Raw genomic sequence first — 20269 nt, 5'->3', positions numbered from 1 at the left:
GAACAATATACATAACATGTATAAAATGAGCCCTATCTACATGCATTGCTGAGGAGGTGACAACCTTGTACTCTTTTGACACTTCTGCAGATCTGAACTCCAAAAATCTCAGTCGACAGTCTACTGATTTTACCTTCAGTACCTGCGCGAGGAAGCAATTCCATCGCGCTAAGCATTTCTGCTTAGTGGTGCAATAGTATAACAAGAAATAATATATACAAATAAAGAAAGAAATAAATCATAATTCGGAAACTCATGAATCAATTTAATTTGGTATGGAATTTCTAGTATCAACTATCTTATATACTAGTTTGTTCCCCTTTGGAAGTGCTTAGTTTATAACCTTTCAGTAAATATAATCCAGGCGATAATCGAAGAAAATTTTTCCAATAGAGAAAACACAATAATGATACATATCTAGGAATAGAATGAAAAATATTTGAACAATTTAAAAAAATATAAATTCAAATATAGTTTCCACATAACAAAATTTTCATTTTTATATAGGAATATGTTTTTAAAATATTGGGTTTTTTAAAGTATGGGGACTAACTAATTAGTTTTGCTAAACAATAAAGACTAAATAGTAATATTTTTCAAAATAGGTAGGCCAATTAATTAGTTTGACTAAAATAGAAGAACTAAATAATTATTTGACTAGCATTAAAATTAGTTGACCAACAAAAAAATTTGATGGAGATATGAAAGAGTTTAAGGAAAGAAAAATATAAAAACTAAATGGTGTATATTTTAAAATAAAAAGACTAAATAATTAGTTTTATTAAAATACAGTAACTAAATAATAATTTCATAAAGAAAAAGGAAATTACAATTAAGTTTTTAAAATATAGAAAAATGTACATGTTAATTTCTAATTTGTTTTTAACAAAATTTTGGTTCATAAATTTAAATTTTATTTAATAAATTGATCTTTCTTTTTTATTAAAATTAGACTCAAGATTTATTAATTGATGTAAAATAATAATAATGTCTCCTCTGATAATATACACATTAATTTGTTTTTCTTTTCATTTTTTTGGAGAAGATAGAAATCCATCTGGTCGAGATAGCATTGCCGAGTTTTTGAGGTCTGTTCAAACCCATTTCAATATAACAAGATTCAACTTTCAAGAAATCCCTTCATTTCTTAAAGTTATGTGGTTATAAGGCCATATAGAGCAACAAATTCATAGACTGCAGCTTCTCAGCTTCTGAGGTTAATAAAATGCCTTGAATCACGGAGCCCAGCAGTAGAACCAACACAAACCAAGAACCCAAATAATTGTAACAAAGTGTCACTATTACTAGCCGAAACAATCCCAATAGCTTGGTGCCATATGTTGCAAAAGAAGTATTGCCACAAAAGAAGTATTGCAAAAGAAGTATTTCCAAACATTGTGTTGTAATGATTATAATGATTAATGGCCCAAGATAGTGCAAATTCTGTTTTAAAAAATGCAACATTAGAGAGAAAGAGAGAGATAATTTAGAAATTATGTGAGTTGGCTTGTAGAGTCTAAGGTTGATTGACAGAAAATTGAGTCTGATTTCAATTGAAACACCAATTTGTTAACAGAGTTTAAATTTAAGGACTAAATTATTGCCAAAAACAAATTAAGGATTGATATGTGGATTTTTCTATATCTTATGGACTTAATTGTAATTCATCCTATATTTGAATTAAATTTCTAATCATAATAAACAGCCAAATTTTTTCACTCTTTTGCGATTTATTCATATCGTTTCAATTTTGGCACAAAAATACAAACCTTCAAATATTGAAAAAAATTTATCCTAATGAAAAAAAATCTCTCTTCCTCTCTCTCTCCCTCAGTATATAGAAAATCTTGTCATAATTTCTGAGATGTTTCCTCTAAATATCAAGGATGAAGTTGCTATAAAAAAAAAAAGAACCCTCCCAATTTTTATTATAAGTATAGTGTTACTTTTTGTTTATTTTTTCCTTTAGAGATAATCGATAGTGAATGATATGAATGTAATCATTTAACAGTTAAAAATAATTAAAATGAGATAAATTTTAAATTAAATATTGCAATAAAAAAACTCAAAAGTTTTGATATATATAAGTGAGATTGATTGTGTAATACTCTATATATTTTTTCTTACATGTAAAATTAGTTATGTAATACTATAATTAGCATTATTTTTTAATTATAATAGCATAGACTATTTCCAATTTATCATCAATTAAGAAATTGTATTTTATAAAATCACATTATTAAAGTGTTTATCTATAAAAAAGATAAAAATGTATTTTAAATTTAGTTTATAATTTACGTAGATTTTATTTGAATTACATAAAAAAATTTAAATAATATCACATTTTTATGTAAATATTGAATAAGCTTAATTACACAAAAAAAAGAAAAAAAAAACAGTAAAACCCATGTCCTTTTCTATCTATATATCCTTTAAAAAAAAAAAAAAAACCCTCTCTATCTATATATCCTTTTCTAGTAGTTTCTCCGCTGCTTATTCAAACTACCTATATTTCCTAGTGTTTTAATTAATCCTTTTGCAATTACTGCTGCTACTATAACCCATGTCGAAGCAAAGCGATCTCTTCATCACATTGCTGTTGCCATTTCCGCCGATCCTATCGTTATCTTTATCTTCATCTTTAATGCTAGCAACGTCTTTACCAGCCTGCCTCATTTTGTTCTTTCTCAACAATGTCACTTATGCATATAATGGTGTAACAGATTCGATTTAAAGAGGCTATTTTTAATGTATTGAGATTCTCCTCCTGCTATTGTGCTTGTTGGTCACAGGTTGTGTAAGTTAATTTGTATGGCATATTGATGATTTCCTATTTTTAAGGTAATAGATATTCAGAAGGGAAAGGAAAAGCTCCGACCTCTCCTACCATCAACCTTCTTTTTATTCATTCCCCCAACCCCTTCTTGCACAGCTAATGTCGTTATGATATAGTGCTTAAGAATTTGACAGTAGTGATATTCAATTTTGCATCTACATGCTTTCCTTTCCTTTTTATTGGATAATATGATAGAATTTCAGGGAACAGCTATGGCTTCTCTGGTACACATGCAGAAAATCTTATCAAACAGGATGCAGCATTTCTCAAGCATAGAAAAAGCGGTATCTATGATTTTTTTTTGGATCCCAATCTTTCCTGTCTAATAGTTATTTTTACATCATGATTTGTTTGAATCTGTTTAATTCCTAAGTTGTCAAATTTAGAATCAAAATCATAATTTTATTAATCAAGAATTGAGAAGAAAATCGAATTTGTAGATTTTATACAAATTATTGTGACCTTACATACATATAAAACTAGCAAATATATACATTGGAGAATGAAATATATTATCTAATAATTAATGATTACATAGCGAATCAGAAAAGGTGATTCTCATACAAATTTGATAGCAAGAGTATTGCAATCTATATTACACATCATTTGGACATGCAAATAGACACACAACATTTATTTTTCAATTATGGCTTTTGGACTTTGATAATTTCACCCATCAGATATAGCTTTAGTTTCCATCATCCACAACGTTATTGTGCTCTATATAGTATATAACCTTAATTTTGAAAAGATTACAAGAACACCTTAATTTTGAAAGTTTATTCCATAGCCATTCTTAAATTTCTCAATATTCTAAAAATCCGCATTGGCATTTCTCCTCACAACCTCGTTTTTCAACTCTATCTGAGCCTAGCGTGGACCCAGACCTCATAGCTAGGATAGGTTCAGATTGATATTGGCTATTAATTAGCAAAAGTGTCAAATCATTGGATTACAGTATTCTGTGGTGACAATAAAAATATGTTCATACTCCCAAGATAAATATCAAGTTCATTTTTTTTATTCTAGATTGCTGATACATTTCATTAGGAGTCCTGCACTAAAAATTTTCAAACTTAAGTGTTCTTAACTTATTCCATGCCCTTGCCATATGACTCGTCTAAACTATTTTTCAGTTTTTTAATAAATTTAATTAAAAGCATTACAACATAGTTTCTTAATTTTCAAACTTAAGTGTTCTTAACTTTCTACCTTGCCAATTTCCATAATTTGATGGTGTTAAGAGACCACTTGTGGTTTATACCAGTACTTTTACCATAAAACTTAATTAAAATAATGAATAGAAAAAACACACACACAGACACAAACACAAACACACACGCACAAGGGAACTGATATCCCTACTTACAATATGTTTGCCACCATTTTTAGCTTAAAGCCTTAGTTATTTCTAGCTCCAGCCTTAAAACAAAGCACGCCATTTTGATGAAAAAATGGACAGCCAAAGCATCAGTCTATTTGTGGAGTGCATCCTATTCAGATTCAAAAGAACAGAATGCAGACCTATCATATCTCCAGAACAAGTCAATTTGGCACTAAGATAATACCAGACTATGTCAATAAATTATTTTCAAAGGGCTAACCCAAGAACAATGGAAGATGAATCACATAACAACTGATTCCCAAAATAAACAATTTTTCTATTTTTAAATGGAAAAAGCAATTAATGTAAGATGCATGACACAACACTGTACCGTTTACTAATTCTTATCATATTGATTTTACCATTTAAAAATTTCTCAGCCAAATTTAACAGCAGATTTCTATTCTTTTTCTGTCCAAATGATTAAGATACAAATTTATTTCAATGCGTCCCTTCACACCTTACATAAAGCAAATACCTAAATTAAAGCTATCCTGATAAATGAGAAGTAAAAGAACATTCACAAATTGAGAAAAATAGCATAGAAAGTGTCACTCCTAAGCCAAGATTTCTGTAAGGACAATTCAAAGAAAGAAAGAAGGAATGAATGAATTAATTAATGAAAGAGAAAGATGAATTAATAATAAAACTACCGGGTCAATTTCAACTAATTCACGAGGTGCAACGTTGATGACATTGAGGATCTCAGCTTTTGCAAGTTTGTATGTCTTATACTTCTCCATAAATTCATGGATTTGCTCTCTCGTTTGCCTGCAAGCAGGAGTCTCCACCAAATAAACAGAAACCTACAACAAAAAACAACAAATGCAATTAACACCCATAAGAGTTTAGATTTCTTTTACCCATTCAAATCCTATATACTCAATTTTTTCACTAAAAAATGTAGACACCTTATATTCTGATGATGCTACAGGAGCAATAACCCTTGAGAGGAAATTGTAATACACTCATCCAAGAAAGAATGGAGAGGAAAAAGAAAATGAATAAAAAAAAGCCATTAATGTAGTAAGGCAAGCACTTACATCTTCATTGGAATATGATTCTTCAATTCCCCTGAAAATGAGACCAACAAGAAAAACCAGCAGAAAATTAAGAAAATCCTGCTTCAGAATTAGAAGCTAAGCTGTAATAAAACTAAAGTTGCTTATCGAATTTGCGATCAGCTTAAGTCACATATTGGTAGCTCCAAAAACTCAGCTTAACACAAGAGGCAATGGCGGCGAAGCACACTAGCACAAGCAGCAGTTTTGGGAGCTATAAAAGCTGAAAAAAAAACAAAGAAATTTAATCTCCTCAGGCAGGAGAGCTGGAGAAGACGATTCAGACGAGAATGAAGAGGCAAGATCTAAAAATCTACAATGAGGGGAAAAAAGCCTTAGCCTCACCTTGAATCGATGGGAAGAAGAGGAAAGCAGGAAACAACGTCGGTCAGACACAACAGAGGAGGAGCAGGCAAGACCAGTCGACTTCGAGACTAGGAGCTAGATGGAATAGGGCATGAGGCGCTGGATGCAGGAGAAAGATAAGAAAAAAACATATAGCAGATGCAGATGGTGGGCTGGGCTTAGGCAGGCAGACTGGTTTAATATGGGCTAGCTGGACGAATGAAGACAAGGGCATATAAGTAATTACATAAATAGGTTAATTAATTTTAAATACTTACCAACGCAGAGTCTTTTATTATCAGTCTGATTGCTCCAAGCTCAAGATCCTCTGTTTTTCAATTCTTGCTTTCTACCCTGTCGTGATCGCCAATACATCAACACAAGACTTCGAAAACTTCATCTCCCTTCTTTCTTTGCATACAGGTTTGATTCTTAACTGCACGCAAGATATGATCTCCAAGAAATCAGTCGCGATGATGCACAAATCCATTTTATTTGTTTGTCCTTGGTGGATTTTTAGGGTTTTCTTTTTAGATTTCCTTTTATTTTCGGTTGCCTTTGCTGGAGGATAGGCTAATGGAAATCAAGATTCTTGCTTTTATCTAGTTATGGTTTTGTTCTTTGATTGCGGCAACTGATGGATTTTCATATAATGGATTCGACTGATATGTTGTCTTGATATGCTTTATCTGGCTCCGGTTAAGGTTTTTGTATTCATCGTTTCCGTGGTGTTAAAGAAAACAGATTGGGCAGAGAATGTGGATATCGTTTGATATATCAGTTATATGGTATCGTCTGTTCATCCTACTATTGTGTTTTGTCTTTCTAGCATGGATGCGAAGATTGCGACCATTCATTCACGACTTGGAGGAGGACCTGCGCGCAACAATGTTGTTTGTCGTTACTGGATGATGGGAAAGTGTAATAGTAAATCCTGTAGGTTCATGCACAGAGAATTGCCACCTCCTAATGTTTATCGAAGAACATCTGAGCAACCCAATCTTTTACGGAAGGAACAATCGATTAGGAGCCCTAGCCATGGCCTCAAAAATTCATTGGCATTGAGTGATGGATCTGAAGTTAAAACTGCTCAGAATAGCACCAATCATGTTATTAAGGATCCACCTAGGAAACGCCCCAATCCTGGGAATTCTTTGGCTTCAAATAGTGGAGGTGGAGGTGGTGGGTCTGAATATAAATGCACTCGTGAGAGCTCCAGTTCTGGCACTAAGGCAATGAATTTGGAGAAGATAAAACCATCCTCTAATTCATCAGTTCTGGTTGTTGAAGGCAATGCTTCTGAAGCAACTACTGTTGAGTGCTCAAAAAAGGCATGTGAGAACTGGATGTCAGACAAATGTGATAAAGAAGATGGGTGCCAGTTCTTGCATTCATGGTTTTATGGGGATTGGTTTTCGACATTGGCAAAGCTCAAGGGGCACATACAGGTGATCATCTTGTTGAATTTTTCTTTGACTTTCTAGTAATCCGTTCATGTTTTATATAATCTGTGTTTTCTTTTGCATGCAAACAATTTTATGCGCAGGAGGAGTTATTGTGTAAACTTATGGATAAATGTTTGATTTTCATTGGTGACTTTTTGTATGATAGGCTGTCTCTGGGATTGCTCTTCCATCAAGATCTGACAAGCTTTTCTCGAGTAGTAGTGATGGAACAGTACATGTTTGGGATTGCAATACTGGTCAATCAACAAGAGTGATAAATGTTGGTGTCAAAATTGGGGCTTTAATCAGTGAAGGCCCCTGGATATTTGTAGGCTTGCCAAATATTGTTAAGGTTAGCTTACATCTGACTTGTAGTGCTTCATCTAGCTTGGTTAGTTTCTGCTTATTATAAGCTTATGGCCATTTTGTGTGTGATCTTTTAGGCATGGAACATTGAGACAGCTGCTGAATTTAATCTCGATGGGCCAGTTGGGCAAGTTAATGCTATAGCTGTAGCTGATGTTGTTGATATGCTTTTTGCGGGGGCACAGGTAATTGCATCTATAATTTTTTAAGTTGTTGACATGTTTACCGGTGGATACAATAAGCTTCTAATTATTGATGCCCGATTTTGTGGAAATTTTGAGATGATGCATTAGGTTTTTGCCACATTATTACTGTTTATTGTTCTTAAATGTAAGGGTGAGGTACTGATGTAGCACAAGCTTTTTGTGTGCCCATTCCTATGATTTTTGGAAGCTGCTCTCCCATTGATGGCATCATGTTCAATTGTTATGCTGTGAATCTTTCTTCTGCATGATTTCTTTTTTTTTTTTTTTTTTATCATCACCATGAATATGATATGGAGAAAAAATAAAGAAGAATTCAAATTGTTTTCTTTTTTGTGTTTACAGGATGGTGCCATTTTGGCTTGGAAAGGGAGTGCTAAGAACCCAAATCCTTTTGAACTGGCCTCATCTATGAAAGGTCACACCAGTGCTGTTATATGCTTGACCATTGGAAGAAATAGGCTATACTCTGGTTCTGTGGACAATACTATAAGGGTAATGCTTGTAACCTTACTATTTTTTTCCTTTGTGTGTGATTTTGTGTAGAAGATAGCTCTGATATAGCCCTACACTTTGTAAAACATGAGACTCAATACTCTCAGTCAATTGGATTAAGGCAATACATTGTAATTATGTGAATTTTTGAAGCCAACATGCATATCATTTGTAACGTATCCGATAAGGGTATATTGTTTTCACCCTATTAATTCACTGAAGTTATTTTGAGGCACTACACCCTTATATATTTGGCTTATTTTAAATTAAATTTTTGTATCAATAGTGCATCTGAGTGATATTTGGAAGAAATTTTATTTCTTTTTGGATTAATTCTTCATGTTTTCTTCCATATCCGATTTCTAAATACATAAGAGTTCAATTTTTTTTTTTATCAGCTTTCCTTTTGTTCCTTCATGTGCATGGGAAGGATATATTTGGTTGTTTGATTCTACTCTCACCCTCCAAATTTTGTTTTTGTCATTTTTCTTTTAGGCGTGGGACCTCGACACTTTACAGTGTGTTCATACATTGAGTGGTCATAATGATGCTGTAACGTCTCTTATTTGTTGGGATCAATATCTACTGTCTTGTTCATTAGACAAGACAATAAAAGCATGGGCTTTTACTGAAGAGGGTAACTTGGACGTGATTTACACACATAATGAGGAACATGTAAGTTATTTATCTCCAACTTCCAAGTTTATATTCTTGTGCATTTTAAGTAGACTTTTATTTTTTCTTAGATCTTAGGGTTAGATTTGTTTGAACATTAGTTATTGTGGTATGATTGACCAAGTTTATTTGGTCCTATGGAATGTAGTTCCTAATTTTTATTTAAGCTCTCTTGGTGGATGTAATTTCCGTATGCTATCTTTTATTTTTTAAAAAATTGTACTCAGTTTTAAAAATTTGAGTAAAATCAATCCTATTCTCTTTGAGCTACGAAGATTTTGTTTGTTAATTGTCTTGGGCTTTAATATATGAAGTGGAAGCGTCTATTAAAAATGCAATTGTTATTTGTTTATCGATCTTTGTTATTTGATTTCTTATACTCTATTTCACAGTTATTTTATTTTATTATTTGATTGAAATTGTCAAAGTAATGGTGGAATGAAATAATTTCCATTGTAAAATTAATGTTTCTTTGTAACAGGGCGCTATTGCTCTTTGTGGGATGCCTGATGCAGAAGCAAAACCAATTTTGCTTTGCTCTTGCAGTGACAATATCATTTGCATTTAATCGCCAACGTAAGTGCACACTAAAAGACCTATAGCAATCAGCGTGCGGTGAATTGATTTTTTTTTTTTTTGGCACTGCCCTAAAAATATAATCCTATTTCATTGTTTAGATTCATTGAGAGGGGCAGGATTTTTTCGAAAAGCGAAGTGAGAACAATTCAGACGGGTCCTGGAGGTCTCTTTTTCACTGGTGATGGAATTGGAACGCTGGACGTTTGGAAGTTGACAGAATCACATGGAAGAGCTATGGAAATAGCATGATATCTTTGTAACTACCTGTCTTGCAAAATTTGGTCATCCTGTTTGAGTTCTGTTGATTTTTTTTTTGTAGAAATTGTAGAACTACGTGGACCTGATCCTTCATTTTGTGATGGAGGTACGTAGGCAGCCTTCGGGTGCGGTCCAAATTATGTAATAACTATTTTTTGTTTGTTTTAAATTCTTTTTGTTTGTTTTTCAATTCACATTTGCATTTCACTTGGCTTTTGGATTTTTGTCATTTGAGCAATATTGTGTAATAAGGAATTGATGTTATTGTCCTTAAGAAGTCATCCTATGACCCATATTCTTTATTGTTATCAAATGTAAGAATTCATCTTAAGGCCCCATATTCTTAATTCTATTATTCATCCTCTCATTTTCAATGAAGTCAATATTGTTTTCATTTTTTCCTTTGTTGAATACTCCCAATACCTACTCTTCATTATGATTCAAAAGGATCGTATGTTAAATTGTGCAGTATATCCTTTGCTGCATTAAGATATTTTGGTAATTTGATTGATTCCATTCCATCAAAATGTTATCACATTACTCTTATCTTTGTTATTGCTCTTTTCTTATACATAAATATCATTTTGCCCTTCTCAATTTAGTTGGGAAAACGACACTTAAAAAAAAAAGAAAATTGAAATTGAGGAAATCCCAAATTCAAATGTGGCAGCGTTGGTCAACTGGAATTTTTCAGCAAGGGAGCATTGTTGGGCATCATGAATAAATTGTGACCAAGAAGAATAAAAAATAAGAAAATGGCAGCGTTTTATGACGCTAACTCAGAAAAATAAATTAGCTTGGAATGAGTGTATGTATAGAAAGTCATCCTCAGGTAACAAGCTGTCACACATTTAGTTCACTTGATTCTACTGTATTATTGGTTTTTCTTTCACCATCCATTGGTTGCTTCAAAATGGCATTATTAGAATTCCCATTTTTTTTCATTTGAGGCTCACTTCTTGCTGGTTCTTTTGAGTTGGTTTCAGGCACGATGTTCTTTTTTTTGTTCTTGTAGATGAAGTACAATATCATCTGAACTAATCCAAGAAGGAATATTTGATGTCTGAATATACAAGCAGACACCAAAGAGAAAATTAAGGGTTTGTATTTTAGTGCTTGAAAATTGGTCTAATAATAAGTTTTTGTTGGTAATTAGCTAGCGAAAACGGTTTTGAAGGAGAGCGATGAAGAGCCAGGGGTTGAGAATGAGAAAGCAGAGTCCGCTGCTCTTCCTCCATCTGAGGGGGTTCCTGAAACAACAGGTAAAGAAGAACCCGCTGCAGATGGTCATGACGCTGTTAATACCCAACAGGCTTCTGTTGAGGATTTGAATACAGATGATGCTGAGAAGAAAGAGGAATCGGAGAAACATTCTGAGGAGGACGAGGATCCCGTAACTGACACTCAAACTGCCTCACGCAAAATGGAGGTTCCCAATGATAAGGTGCGCTAAAATAGCCCCAAAATGGTAACTAAAGTCTTCAGGAAAATGAATTATTAGAAGGGATTTTGAAGGTGATGCTGTAAAGTCTTACTGGGATCAATTGACTTTGAACTATTTTTAGAGTAGGAAATGGTAGCCGTAATTGTACCACAATGCATAACAGAAATGATTGATATTGCCGCTAACAAAATATATAACCAATTGTATAACGTATACAGAATATATTGTGGCAATCACATTATTGTGATCCCAGTGCAGCCATTTTGCTGTTTCTATTTGCTATTTTGATGATTGGATTCTTTACGGAACTTGTTTTTCAAGAAAGCCTTTGACAAATATGTTGCGTAAATACTGTTTTGCAGGTTGGGGTTCTTATTGGAAAGGGTGGAGATACTATTCGTTACCTGCAGACTGCAGTATAATTCTGGGGCAAAAATTCAAATCACAAGGGATGCTGATGCTAATCCTCAATCCACAACAAGGCCAGTAGAAATAATAGGGACTTTAAGTAATATAAAGAAGGCTGAGAAGCTCATTAATGCTGTCATAGCAGAGGTAGCTGAATTAATTTTATTTCCTAAGTACAACTTCCTTGTGTTTTTTCCCAGTTTTCTTTTTCTTTTCTTTAACATGCTATGAGTTGATTTGGAGATTATGATACTGATTTTCTATCATTCCCTAACATAAGCATGATTATTGCAGGCTGATGCTTGTGGTTCCACCTCCCTTGTAGCTAGGGGCCTACCTAGTGCACAGACCGGTGTAGTGTGAGAACAACTTGAGATGCAAGTTCCAAATGAGAAGGTTGTTGGTTACATTTATAGCTGACGATGCATGGTTATTACAGTAAATACTTATTTGATATTTTTTAAACATACTTACGTAATCAGTCCTTGTACCAGGTTGGTCTGATCATAGGCAGAGGTGGGGACGCCATTAAAGCTCTCCAAGCCAAATCGGGAGCGCGCATTCAGGTAGTTGATGTCGTTGGCCTTGCATTGAAATTTGTTTTTGTATAGACTAGGCCTTGATTGTAGTCGTTAACATTGTTTAGAAAGTGTTCATCTTAGGAAATAACTAACAAGCCTATTTTCATTTAGTTGATACCTCAACATCTTCCAGAAGGGGATGGTTCCAAAGAAAGGACAGTGAGAGTGACTGGTGATAGAAAGCAAATTGAGATGGCTAGAGAAATGATAAAGGATGTTATGAATCAGGTTTGTTATTTACGTTTCTTAGTTTCCGCACAATTCAGGCCTAGTTCCTTTCAGTTGTAATTGCATCTATTTGATAGCTATATTGGTTAATATTTGAGTAGTTTCTAATTGTATTCTTCAATTAATTTTTATGTTGATAAATTTTGTTGAATGGTTATCGCTATCAGTTTTAATCCATTGTGAGACACTCTAGTCATGTGAAATTAAGAATTGAAGAATCCAAAATGCGATATTGGATATTTGCTAGTGATTGAGTGGTGAATTTTGATGTTCCATATATGATTTTCTTTAATTCCTTGGTCAATGCATGTGTAGGATCTCATGAGCTGTACTCATGCGCCATTAGTGTTTCAAGTTGGCAACATGTTATGAATGTGTGCTTTGCTTTCAGCACCTTGTTATTCATGGTTTTACTTTGATTAGTGGCATCTCATTGAATATACTTTTGTTAAAAAGGGTTGATTTGGCATAAAAGTGATCAGCTTAGTGGTGCTTGCTTAACAATGATGTTAGGTATATAATTTATGCGGTGAATGCAGAAAGCAACTCTTTTTTTAAATATTTAATATGATTGGCATCATCTTTAAGAGCAAATTGAAGGGGAAATGCAAATATGTAGTTGTAGATCAAATCTTGTTTGACTGGATCAATGAGATGATGGTCTATATCTCTGGCTTTGCCAAGCTACATGCAGTTGTAGATCATGATTTGTTTTGTTTGCATGTGTAGCACCTTTTTGTTTATTTGAAGGAAGGTTGTGTCATAGTTTTCTGTGGGAATGAGAGCTAATTAGTTGATACGTGGGAAGTTGTGGTATTGATGAATGATTCATTCCAAGGTCACTTGAATGCTCTTAGGAAGATCATATATGCAATCCAAGATGTCGGTTGCCACGATTTATTTATGATGAAAATGCCGATTTCGAATTGGTTGACCTTAAAAATGCAGATTTGGCTTTTGCCTTTCCCATGGGGCCAGCATTGCTTTCTCGGTGTAGGAATAGACAACCACCATTCACTTTCATCCACTGAAGAGAGATATCAGGCATTAAATCTCACAATTGCTGGATGTTAATAGTTGGTAAGATTGCTTTGAGACTTGAAAGTTAAAAATCATTCAGTGAGACTGTATTGTATTAACCTTAGTGCTCTTTAGTGCCCCTTCTATGAATGAGACATTTGTTGGAAGAAGTATAATTCGCGTGTAGTCATAGTGTATGAAGTCATTTTCAGATTGATACATATATTAATTCATATCTATTGCTGTGCTGAACATATGAAGAATGTGGTACATGTTCTATGACATGTATTGGGCTGCTGCAAAGTTGCAATAAAGGCTCAATTACCAAGTTAAGATCAGTACAAGAATATGTTTTGTTGCCCTTGTAACGTGCTAGTTTTCCTAAATAGAGTAACGTGATGTGTTGATGAGTTAGCATGAACGAATGATTTAGGACGGTCATTTGGTTATTATGAAGATCTTGACTCTTGAAGCATTGGTGTCCTATTAACTCTGATAAATTTTCAACTTCAAAGGCTCCTCCTGAAATTCTAAATGTTTCTCTTTTATGGATTTTCAGTTTTGAGTTTACCTTTTATGCAATTATGTGTTGGTCATTGTGGCAGTGCAGAATTGAACTTGAGATTATAATGTTTGCAACAGTTTTGCAGTTCAACATGATTGTTTCTGCAGTTCATTTTGTTAGTTATTAGCATGAGTTTTAATTTTATAAGATTGTTTTCCATTGTTTAGTTGCTAACTGTTAGGATATTGATGGTTAATATTATAATTGAAGCAATGTTTATCCTTTTTTTTTATTTTAATTTATGTTTTCTGTTTTCAATTCTTATGGTTCCTTTTGTATGCGTTGCATGCATGCCTTGCGTGTTATTATTGTCAGGGTTTTACCCAGGTGTTTGCTTTGGAAAAGGAGACATGTTTTGTGAATTTAAGCAGCTACTGTGCCTTACTCGTACTGTTTATTTTAATTTTTTTAATAATTCCTTTTTATTGGATAATTGCTTCTTACTAACTTTATTTTTGTAATATGCCTTGTGTAGACTGTGAGGTCATCACCTTACTCTGGCAGTTTCAACCAACAGCATTCCTATCGACCCCGTGGACCTACTGGTCCATCAAATTGGGGTCCACGAGGCCCTCATTCATCACAGCCAAATCCTTACGATTATCATCTCCGAGGACCTTATCCTTCTCAAAGTTCACAGTATCCACCTCCAAGTTATGGTGGTTATCCTCCCCAACAAATGGGCCCCGAGGTAACTTTGGTTCTGGTTGGGAGCAAAGACCTCCCACCATGCAGGGGCCAGTTCCGCATGGTGGAGTTTATGACTACGGTGTCCAGGGAGGCCATGTATCTGATCACCCAGCGTCTGGCCCAATTTCTACTCCTGTTTCTGGGCATGCTCCTAGCCCGTCCCCTACCCCTGCCATGTCCCATTCCCCATCACAGGCAAATTATAATTATGGGCAGCCACATGGTCCAGATTATGGGCATCAAGCTCCTTATTCCCAGGCAGTACCTTCTCAGCAGGGCTATGGGCATGGATATGACGAACCAAAGTATGACAATCATGCTCCAATGCAGCATCCTTATGGACATGGAAGTTCCCAACCAGTATATCCACAAGCCAGCAATCAACCAGGCTATAGGCGCAGCAGCAGTATGGAAAGCAACCATCATGTGGCATGCCATTGCAGGGACCACCTCCCCAATCATATGGCCCTCCTAGGCCTAGTCAACCTGGTGATATGCCATATCAAGGTCCCATTCAATCCAGTCAATCATATGGTCCAAATGTGCCACCTCAACAGCAGTATCCTTATGCATCAAGTGGGCAATCGTATCCTTCAAATGGATCTGCATCAGGTGCTGAGGGGAACAATCAGGCAATGCCTACTTCTGGCCCCGGCTATCCACAGCAAGGTAGCCAGCCAGTTCCATGTTATCTCAGCCTGGTGGACAACAGTCAACTGGCTATGTGCAAGGTCCAACCAGTGGTTATGGATTATACCCATCTTCGCAACAATGTTATCCAGAACAGCCAGCTTCAAACAATGCAGGTTATGGGTATCAAGGGTCTCAAGATCCTGCTTATGGCAGTGGCCCTGGGGCAACCTATAGTGCACCACCAAGTGGCCAGCAGGCTTATGCTCAGCCAACAGCAACTCAACCAAGTTATGATCAGTCGGTTCCTCAGTCAGGTGCATATGGAGCTGCTCCAGGAAGTGCACCAGTTGGGTATGGGAAAAACCTTGTCTCCCTAGCGCACTTACCCTCAATATGACTCAACTCTGATATATGTTGCACCGCTCTGAGAATTTAGTTATAGCTTGATGGCGAGTTTGTACTGCTGATGCATATTGAGCTTTTGCAGTTAAGTATTACAAATATGTTATTATCCGGGTAGTATTAGCTTTAGATATTTGACTGTTAGGTCTTTTTCTGACTGCCAATCGAACACCAAGATTATGTATCTGCATGATGCTGACTGAGAATGCATCTAAGTTTCTTATCATTGTCGTTTTCTTATTTGCTATGGTCGTTGTTTTCTTTTTCTTTGAAGTGGGCTTTTTGTGTGGATGGATTGTATGATTTGGATCTGGGGTTTTTATTTAAGCGAATCATGAGCAGCCGAAGGAAAACTCTTTGAAATGGTGCTTCTTTCTAGTGTATATTTCTGGGTTTCTATTTACAGGCTTCGAACTTCACATTTCATTTGTTTAGTAGTAGTAAATCCCATGAGAAATTAACTAGAAAAGTAGTTGAATAGGACTTTAGACCCGTAAAAAACAATGAAAATTGGAGGCATTTGTAGCTGAAGACGAAGAAAATTAGCCTTTATTTCTGTTTCTTACAGCAGTGGGTGGTTGGGTGAAGAGTTAGCCATCAGGTCTTACGAATGAACAGCCTTTTCCAGGCCCTAATGCCTATCATTAGAAGATTCGCCACTACCCCGAGTTGCCAGTAGCTATTAAATCCTACGTTATAAAATTGGGGAATGCTAGCTACAGTTACTTGTAAAAGTGACTGTCCAACAATTTTTTTCTTATTAGTTGAAAGAGTATTTAATAAATTTTAGGTAACTTGTTATCTATTATCACAAGTTTTTTTTTTCATCTTTTCCATAATTAATTATCATTTTCTCTCTCCTAATCTCTAATTTATTCACTCTCCTCCTGCCTTAGACAAAACAAAATCCCCCTCTCGTCATTCCACTTTTTTTTTCCTTTTGTCGTTCTCATTTCTTTTGTTTCATCTTCTTTTTTCCTAAAATATTTTATACTTTTCCTCTGTTGTGTCAGTCTTTTACCGTAAAACTTTTTATTTTGGAGGTCAATTTTTTGCTAAATAATAAGAATGCTAAATGATAAGAACTTCAAGAAAAAGAACTTTTCAATAGATATACATATAATTTATACTCTCTTTTTTGTAATTGATTATTATGGGCACAAATTAATTTTTTTTAAAGAACTCTCAATGAATTCTGGTGGGCACTCTTTTTTTTTTTAAAATTCATTATTCTAGGCACTCTATTGTATATTTACAGTTACTTGTATACAATTTATATATGTTGGTAATTTAAAAGAACTCCTATCGAATCTTTAATCTTTTGCAGATGGTAGATTTAGGCAAAAATTTGTTAGGCACTCTAATTTTTTTTTACTAATAAATATATTTAATCCACTTAATTTCTATAAAAACTGAAACTCATTAAAAAAAAATCCTAAATGGAGTGCAATAATTTGTGATCTCTTTGAATTTTCTATAATTCATTGTAGGTAAATTGAAAGTTGAACAACAGTTATTTGTATACAATTTATATATGTTGGTAATTTGAAAGAACTCCTATCGAATCTTAAATCTTTTGTAGATGGTAGATTTAGGCAAAAATTTGTTAGGCACTCTAATTTTTGTTTACTAATAAATATATTTAATCCACTTAATTTCTATAAAAACTGAAACTCATCGAAAAAAAAATCCTAAATAGAGTGCAATAATTTGTTATCTGTTTGAATTTTCTATAATTCATTGTAGGTAAATTGAAAGTTGAACAACAGTTACTTGTATACAATTTATATATGTTGGTAATTTGAAAGAACTCCTATCGAATCTTAAATCTTTTGTAGATGGTAGATTTAGGCAAAAATTTGTTAGGCACTCTAATTTTTTTTTACTAATAAATATATTTAATCCACTTAATTTCTATAAAAACTGAAACTCATCGAAAAAAATTAGAGCAAAAAATTTGTGATCTGTTTGAATTTTCTATAATTCATTGTAGGTAAATTGAAAGTTGAATAATGAAATAGATAAATAAATTTTTTTTTTTAGATATCAAAACGTTACTTTTCATACTCCCAATCATTTTTTTTTAATAAATCTAATGGTGATATCTAGTCTTTCATCTATTAGTTTTTTTTTTTTTGGGCCTGATAGTTACCCTTTTGAATTTTTTTACTACCATCTTTCTTACCAACATTGAGATGTTGATCTATGTTTTTTTTTTCTTTTTTGGAATCATGTTGACATAGATTACTTGAACAGCTTGTTGGGTTTGGTTTGAAAATTAATGTGGAGTTTGTTTAAGAGCATAAGTCATGTATTTAGTTAATATAGAATGAGTATGTAATTAGATTGCTTTGTTCTGCTTTAAGAAATGATTTTATTTTCAGTGTTTTTTGTCTCCAATTTCAAAAATTTTTATTTAAATCATGTCAATATATGATTGCTTGAATAACTTTTTTATTTACTAGAAAGAAAAAAAATAATATTTTAATTATTTTATTTACAGGAAAAGTAGAAAATAAAAATGAGCTTTATTAGTAGCAACACTTCTTTCCTTCTAACTACATTTTTTCATTTTGAATTTCATTATTTTGAATTAATTTGCTATCAAATAATATTTTTTAGAATTAATTTAATTTAAATTAAGATTTGAAAGGTCCAATTAAAGAAAAAAAAGAATGAATAAATTAGAGGTCAAAAAAAGTAATTAATTAAAGAGAAAAAAGAATAATTAATTAGAAGAAAGAAAAAAAATTAATAATTTTTTTGTTATCTTGATAATAGGTAACAGGTTACCTAAAAATCTAATAAATGCTCTTTCATCAATAAGGAAAAAATTGTTAGACAATCACATTTTCAAGTGACCGTGGCTAGCATTTCTCTCATCAAATTTTACTCTAGCAAGCATGTCATGACCCAACCTATGGGCCGGACCGGCACTAGGACCTGGGCCAGCCTAAAGCCCCCGAGGCCCGTAGTAAGCCTAACTATTGTTCAACCCAACTCTAAGGCCCATTTGGGCCCAATTTCAAGAATTCAACCGGACAGAGTCCGGCCATAAAATGGACCTTTTAACGGGGAGTTTTTGACTCACCCGACCTGTAAACACAATATATAATCAATTGGGGAGCTCAGCTCACCCTCCACATACTCATAATAACATAAAGTCAAATGGGAGCTCAGCTCCCTCATCCAGTCCAACATACATGCATATAATAAGTTTACAGGTCCAACATGGCAAATTATATTACAGACTCAAATCAAATAAATATTTCTAACACATGCAGAAATTCTAGGAGTTAACAGAATTATACAAATATTACAGACATTAATAGACGACCTGCGAAGAAGAAAAGCAGGTTAACCACAATAATAATCCTCCTGTAGCCTGGAAAAATAATGAACAGGAGTGAGCGTTCGACTCAGAGAGTAAAATATCAATTTTAACCATAATCTCTATAGCTATCTAAAGCTAATGCACCCTGTAGAGTGAAATGCAACATCGTCATAAATTTCATACAAATCACATCAAAAAGGCAATTTGGAGCACTCGCACACCCAACATTGTCAAACAATACATATATGGGAGCTGATCCCCTAAACAGCCCTCTAAATCCAACCTCTGCCAGCGAAGATCTCAAGCCGGACTTTCGCTTAATAAACCAAATACGGGTCCCAGCGAAGAACTCAACCCGTGTCTACCCCGAAGGACCGGGTCCCAGCGAAGATCTCAAGCCATGTCTACCCGTCCTGTCCATATCCAACACTATACCACACGCACGCCAACGCACGCACACTGCTCCAAATTATCACAACAATATCTATGGCACTTCAACATTTATGAATGCAATGTAAAACGTGCCTATTGTTTAACTACATAGATACATACATATAAGTGATGCATGGGCATGCTTGAACATATAATAATATTGAAATTACAATTAAAATTAATATTTTACTCACAAACTTAACCGCAGTCACTGTGGCGGCTAGGCGGAGGAGGAAGGCTGTCCTGGCTCACCTGACAATTTTTATTGCAATTATTTAGTACATTTGACTCAATACAAGCTAAGACAAATATCAAAGATGTCCTAAGTCGTGGTAAAAATCGCAGTAGTCTCCCCTATACCTAGGACCTACCCAACCTGCAAAAGGGCTTAAAACGCACTTCTATATCCACAAACCATACACCCATAACTCAATCACATCACACAGCCCCTCCTGGGCCCATCCAAATAGTCATCAATCACAATATGTAAAATTACAGTTTAGTCCTCATAATTTAACCATTTTGCAAAAAACTACCCAAATGAGTTCTAAAAATTCTAAAACTTTGCCCCGCGGTCCTTAGCATCATTACTAAGCTAATGCAAAAGGAATTATAATTTTCTGAGCTACCATGAATATTTTATGAATTTTTTATCCAATTCAAGCACTAGAAAATTACGAAAAAGTAAGGTTCGGGTTTACCTATGCCGATTCTGACTTCGGGGACGCGCTCGGGACGTCTAACAATGGTGGGGTAGCTAAAATCTCGATCCAATTCCAAGACTTTTTTGGTAGCCTGTCTGTCTGTCCGTTGAATATTTACAGACCCGAGCGACCGTTGAATTTTCGCGAATTGAAGGTACCTACACGAAGCCCATAACACGGG

General features: G+C 34.3%; 1 protein-coding gene and 1 pseudogene across 2 annotated transcripts; both read left to right on the top strand.

Annotated features, from left to right (window-relative positions):
- Nucleotides 1–2774: 2774 nt before the first annotated feature.
- Nucleotides 2775–9378, top strand: LOC131177255 (zinc finger CCCH domain-containing protein 48-like). Its single transcript, XM_058142224.1, has 7 exons — nt 2775–3120; nt 6456–7074; nt 7238–7423; nt 7515–7622; nt 7986–8135; nt 8631–8810; nt 9292–9378. The coding sequence occupies exons 2-7, from the start codon at nt 6457–6459 to the stop codon at nt 9376–9378; spliced, it is 1329 nt and encodes a 442-aa protein (XP_057998207.1). The 5' UTR covers nt 2775–3120; nt 6456.
- A 12-nt stretch (nt 9379–9390) lies between these two features.
- Nucleotides 9391–15844, top strand: LOC131169082 (uncharacterized; annotated as a pseudogene). Its single transcript, XR_009146844.1, has 7 exons — nt 9391–10479; nt 10804–11091; nt 11454–11646; nt 11794–11895; nt 11994–12065; nt 12192–12308; nt 14369–15844. The product of XR_009146844.1 is annotated as an uncharacterized LOC131169082 (transcript).
- Nucleotides 15845–20269: the final 4425 nt, after the last annotated feature.

The sequence above is a fragment of the Hevea brasiliensis genome, unplaced genomic scaffold (assembly GCF_030052815.1).
Source record: "Hevea brasiliensis isolate MT/VB/25A 57/8 unplaced genomic scaffold, ASM3005281v1 Scaf381, whole genome shotgun sequence".
Taxonomy (NCBI): Eukaryota; Viridiplantae; Streptophyta; class Magnoliopsida; order Malpighiales; family Euphorbiaceae; genus Hevea; species Hevea brasiliensis.
Note: the sequence above shows the minus strand (reverse complement) of the source record. Positions and strands in the feature narration are given on the sequence as shown.